Source organism: Puntigrus tetrazona, unplaced genomic scaffold (genome assembly GCF_018831695.1).
Source record: "Puntigrus tetrazona isolate hp1 unplaced genomic scaffold, ASM1883169v1 S000000513, whole genome shotgun sequence".
Taxonomy (NCBI): Eukaryota; Metazoa; Chordata; class Actinopteri; order Cypriniformes; family Cyprinidae; genus Puntigrus; species Puntigrus tetrazona.
In genome coordinates, this window is record NW_025048150.1 from 837,501 (window position 1) to 842,500 (window position 5,000).

General features: G+C 41.3%; 1 protein-coding gene across 9 annotated transcripts in view; it reads right to left on the minus strand.

Moving 5' to 3' along the window:
- Positions 1 to 5,000, minus strand: part of LOC122334317 (R3H domain-containing protein 2) — a 50,718-nt gene that overhangs the window by 11,076 nt on the left and 34,642 nt on the right. For 8 of the 9 annotated variants that reach the window (XR_006248740.1, XR_006248741.1, XM_043232137.1 and 5 more), the window contains 3 exons: positions 1,990 to 2,222; positions 945 to 1,156; positions 263 to 364 (listed from right to left, as the gene is read on the minus strand). Coding sequence is in view for 7 of the 9 variants with exons in the window: in XM_043232137.1 (XP_043088072.1) it covers positions 263 to 364; positions 945 to 1,156; positions 1,990 to 2,222 (547 nt within the window). In the remaining 2 variants the exon portion in view is untranslated. The remainder of the gene's footprint in view (positions 1 to 262; positions 365 to 944; positions 1,157 to 1,989; positions 2,223 to 5,000) is intronic. The other variant, XM_043232141.1, reaches the window with a different exon arrangement.

A 5,000-nucleotide genomic window follows, 5' to 3' on the forward strand; every position in this document is an offset into this window, starting at 1 on the left:
AAAACAGCATAAATGAATGAATAAACTAAGTGAAGTCAAAAACTCAAAACAACATTTTGGTACAGTACAATTAATACATGCTCAACAAAAAGAGAATGTGAATATTTCTGCTCACCACGCTCAAAAAAATAATCATAAAAACAACCAACCCAAGAACAACTAAATACAATATCCATCTGAAGAGCAAGAGAGTGAGAGAGAAGAGATGAAGGGAAACGAAGGAAAAGATGCAGGAGAGAGAGAGAGAGGAGAGCTGAAGTACCATGTTATACTGCTGGGAAGGAGAAACAGGCAGGATGACCTGAGGGCACGAAGGGTTTGAGTAAGACACAGCCTGCGCAGACGGCTGCAGAGACGCCACCGGCTGCAGAGAGACACAGAACAGACTCAGGAGCAGGAACAGAGTTCAGAGGGACGCAAGCCGAAGAGAGCTTAGAGAAGAAGCTTCTGCTCGCGGACAGAAAGTCAAATGGCCACCGACACACGGTCTTACTGCTTACTTAATGTCATTCTGTACACGTAAAACACTACAGTAAGGGAGGAACGACTGCAACAACTCCTGAAAAATACAGGTAGCGGCAACCACATTTACAGAGAGTCTACTGAATTTGTAAGAATGTGAACTAGTGGGTAATGACGCATTTAAACGTGCATCAAACTAAACACGTTTTGACCCAGGACTAGCGGCGCTGGAGAGTTAAAGTGTGACAAGATCTTAACAGAACAAAAAAAAAAAAGGGACAAGCACCAAAAAACAAGACCACAAACAATAAAATGCTTTATGATTTAACACACCACAAAAAACATACATCTCAAATGCACAACTTAATTCGATAAAGTGCCTATTCAATATTTCTTTAGAGGCCATTAATAAAATGTTCAGTGCAAAAACAACAAAAAAAGTACCGATATAGATCTGGGAATTATAAATGAATCAGACTCACCTGAGGCAGCATGTGATTGTGCGCGCTGATGGCGTGCTGTGTGTGAGTGTGTGTGTGTGCGTGAGTCGGGGTGGGCAGCAGCGGCGGGGGGGCCGGTTGGCTCTGGGTCTGAGGGGCCCCGGAGGGACAGTTCGGGGGACAGGGCAGGAGCCCGCGGCTCTGCTGGGGCGGTGGAGCCGAGGGACAGACGTCTGGAGCGATTGTGGGAAGACCTGAGAGAGAGAACAGCGTTCATGTTTCTGACGTAACAGAGAGAGAGAGACAGAGAGAGCAGCGTGCACGAATAAACTAAGAAAAGGCTTGCAATTCAAGTGCTTTAATGTCATGACGTGTCTGAAATACAGCAATAGACAACACATGATGTAGCATATACAAATACCACGTGTTACGATCATGTGAAAATTTTTTAAATGTCATTTAAAATGTAATACCTGATATTAAATTTATTTCCCTTCAATGCACTTCAGTGAGTGTGTGAGTGTATGTGTGTGAGAGTTTGAGTGAGTGTGTGTGTGCGCGTGTGAGTGTGTGTGTATATGTGTGTGTGTTTGTGAGAGTGTGTGTGTGTGAGTATGTGTGTGTGTGTGTTTGTGAGTGTGTGTTTGTGAGAGTGCGTGTGTTTGTGTGTATGTGTGTGTACATGTGTGTGAGAATGTGTGTGTGTGTGAGAATGTGTGTAAGTATGTGTGTGAGTGTTTGTGAGTGTGTGTGTGTGTGTGTGTGTGTGTGTGTGTGAGAGTGTGTGTGTGTGTGTGTGTGTGTGTGTGTGAGAGTGTGTGTGTGTGTGTGTGTGTGTGTGTGAGTACATGTGTGTGTGTGAGAGTATGTGTATGTGAGAGAGTATGTGAATGTGAGTATGTGTGTGTGAGTGTGTGTGTGTGAGTGTGTGTGTGTGTGTGTGTGTGTGTGTGTGTGTGTGTGTGTGAGTGTGTGTGTGTGTGTGTGTGTGTGTGAGTATGTGTGTGTGTGTGTGTATGTGTGTGTGTGTGTGTGTGTGTGTGTGTGTGTGTGTGTGTGTGTGTGTGTGTGTGTGTGTGTGTGAGACCTGTGCGGGAGCCCCTGGCGCTGCCCTGCGAGCCCTTGCTGCCCAGACTGTCTCCTCTCGTGAGGATGGAGATGCCGCTGAAGCTGCTGGCTTTGGTGACCGGAGGCCTGAGCGTGCGGTTGGAGCTGTCCGAGTCGGTGCTGCTCCACGGACGCGGCTCCAGGCTCTTCATGTCGCTGTCGGTGCTGCTCTGACGACTGCTGGACGCTCGGCTGGAGCTTTCCCTGTTCCCCCTGCGGACGGGAACACACACACAGCTCTGTGAAAGCGGACGGAGACGCTCACACACACTCGTTCCGAGCGTCCAAACGCCAGAGCAAGACGGCAGAGAAGAGTTTCTACAAGGCTTTGAAACTAGGGCTGCACGATTAATCAACTGAGACCGTCAGGCACATCTCGTCTGTGTAAATGCATTGAGAAAACACTGACATCAGTCGCTCAACTTCTGTTTTGAAAAGCTAAGAGAATTATTAAATTTAAAAAAAAAAAAAAAAAAAAAATCAAACCCTGAAACAAAAAAATAAAATAAAAATCTGGGTCAGATAGCTCTCTGATTTCATCAAAAATATCTTAATTTGTGTCCCAGAGCAACATGAGGGTAATTATAGACAGAATTAAAATTTTGGAGTGAATTTAATTACACAGAGCCAAACCACAAAAAAAGTAAAATAAAATAAATAATAATAAAAAATATTATATTATTATTATATATTACAATTATATTATTGTCTGCTTTATATTTATTTTATATATATATATATATATATATATATATATATATATATATATATATATATATATATATAGTGTGTAGTAATTACTGCTCTATCTGAAAGAAGATCAAATATTACATTTAAAGCGACAGTTCACCCCAAAATTAAAATTCTGTCATCAATTACTCCCCTCTTTCCTAACCCACAGGAACTTCATTCATCTTCAGAACACAAGTTAAGATATTTGTGAAGGATCTTAACACGATCACGGCTCGAAAACACAGCAAGGACATCGTTAAAATAATCCTAGAGACATCAGTGGTTCGACCTTAACTTTACAAAGCTTTTTTGTGCGTAAATAAAACAAAAATAATTTATTCAACAGTTTGTCTCCTCCGTAAGTGATCCTCTCCAAAACTCTCAAATTTTGCAATTTACTGCAATTTCACTGTGATTTATCACACAGCCCTAGTGAGAAGTACATTTTTCAAGTGTCTGTATTTTATCAGAGCCTTTTTCTTTAGAAAACATTTACTTCACAACATTCCAAAGCATAATACTGTACTTTGGTGCATATTAAATATTATTAAATATTTTATACTATAATTTTAATATATATATATATATATATATATATATATATATATATATGATAAAATAAAATTAAATGTATAACAAAAATTAAATTAAATATTAAAAAAATAAAATAAATATATTTATTGAAATTTTTATTTTACTTTAACTTAACGTACGAAATGTAGTGCAGTAAAAAGTATGACATTTTGCTTTGGAATGTAGTGAAGAAAATTTTCCAAAGAAAAACACTGAGATACAGTATAGATACTTTTTAAATTTACTTAAGTAAAAGTACATCACTGCTGTCCACCTCTGCACGCACGCGCACACACACACACACACACACACACACACATGCAGATCCATCACTGGAGCTCCACACGAAACAAAGTGCTAACAACAAACACACACACACACACACACACACAGACCTGGGCTGCAGCGTACGGTCTTGCGTCTAACGCACCAGCATGCAGCGGAGGTACGGTCTGCAGTTACGCGTGAGGATTTTCTAGATTATATGCGCATTTGCGAAGTACCTAAACACGTTCTTGCATAGATTATATTTATTTACCGTGCAGCCCTTCGACGCACACAAACACAAGCACACAGGCCCATCGCTGTTTAACGGATCTGTGCGTGTCGTGCTGGGAAAACCAACAGCTAACAGTATACTTCAGTGAGGTTACACTGCAGTCATCAGCTCTCAAAAACACTAAAGAGAGGCTTCACACTCTTGAACCCGCAAAACATCGCTCTCCGTTTCATTACGCTTCATATGCATTTTTACAAAACGCACTTCCTCGGAGACCTAACGCGAGACGAGCAACAGACGCACCAGACTAAATACAAATACTCTGCGCAAAGTGTAAGAAGTATTCGTGCTGAAAATGCACATTAGCATAAGACGATTAAAATAACTGATCTGTAAAACCCATCCTGGTGACGCCAGAGGACTCGTTTCCTTGAAGTGGACTGGAGATGATTTACGTGCTGGAGAGCTTTCCCACATTCTGCAAACAGAATGAAACTAATGGGAAACAAACACACAAGGTTTCCCAGAAAAAGGTGATGAAACGAAACATTTCATCTTATGATCTACTGTATCAGCAAGAAAGATTAAATTAGATCCACTCCAGCACAAAATTAAAAGTGCGTTGAATTGGATGAGAGACCTCAAATGCAAAACCACTTATTTCAATACTTACTGATATTCTCGCCAAGCACGCTTGCGCTCGTAATTGCAATTTTTATCTGACAATCTGCACGCGTTTATCTCTCGCAATTTTTACTTTGGCTGTAAAAGCAGAAAGGCGAGCGGGAAACTGCGTGCTGTAAAAGCAAAACTGAACTGCACTGCGAAATGTCAAGCATACGGCGAGATGCAGAAATACAGAATTGGATAAATTTGGATCGCGAGATGCAGAATAGCGAGCCGCAAACCGCCGTAAATGCTACATTTTTAGTTGTAGCAGTCATTATTATTACAATCTTCTGATGCACAAAGTGCTTGATCTCCTGCTTACGGGAATCACGCCGGAAATAAAGATGAACCTGTGAACACTGATCTAGCACGTCTGTAACGAACCCCAATCCACCGGGAAACCCAATAAACTCCGCGATCCGCGTGCAATTAATGAATGAGCTATTTTTAGAGGCGGCTGCACGCTCTATCGATGCGAACACGCTACGCTCCGCTGCTCCGTTGGCGTTCGCTTTCTT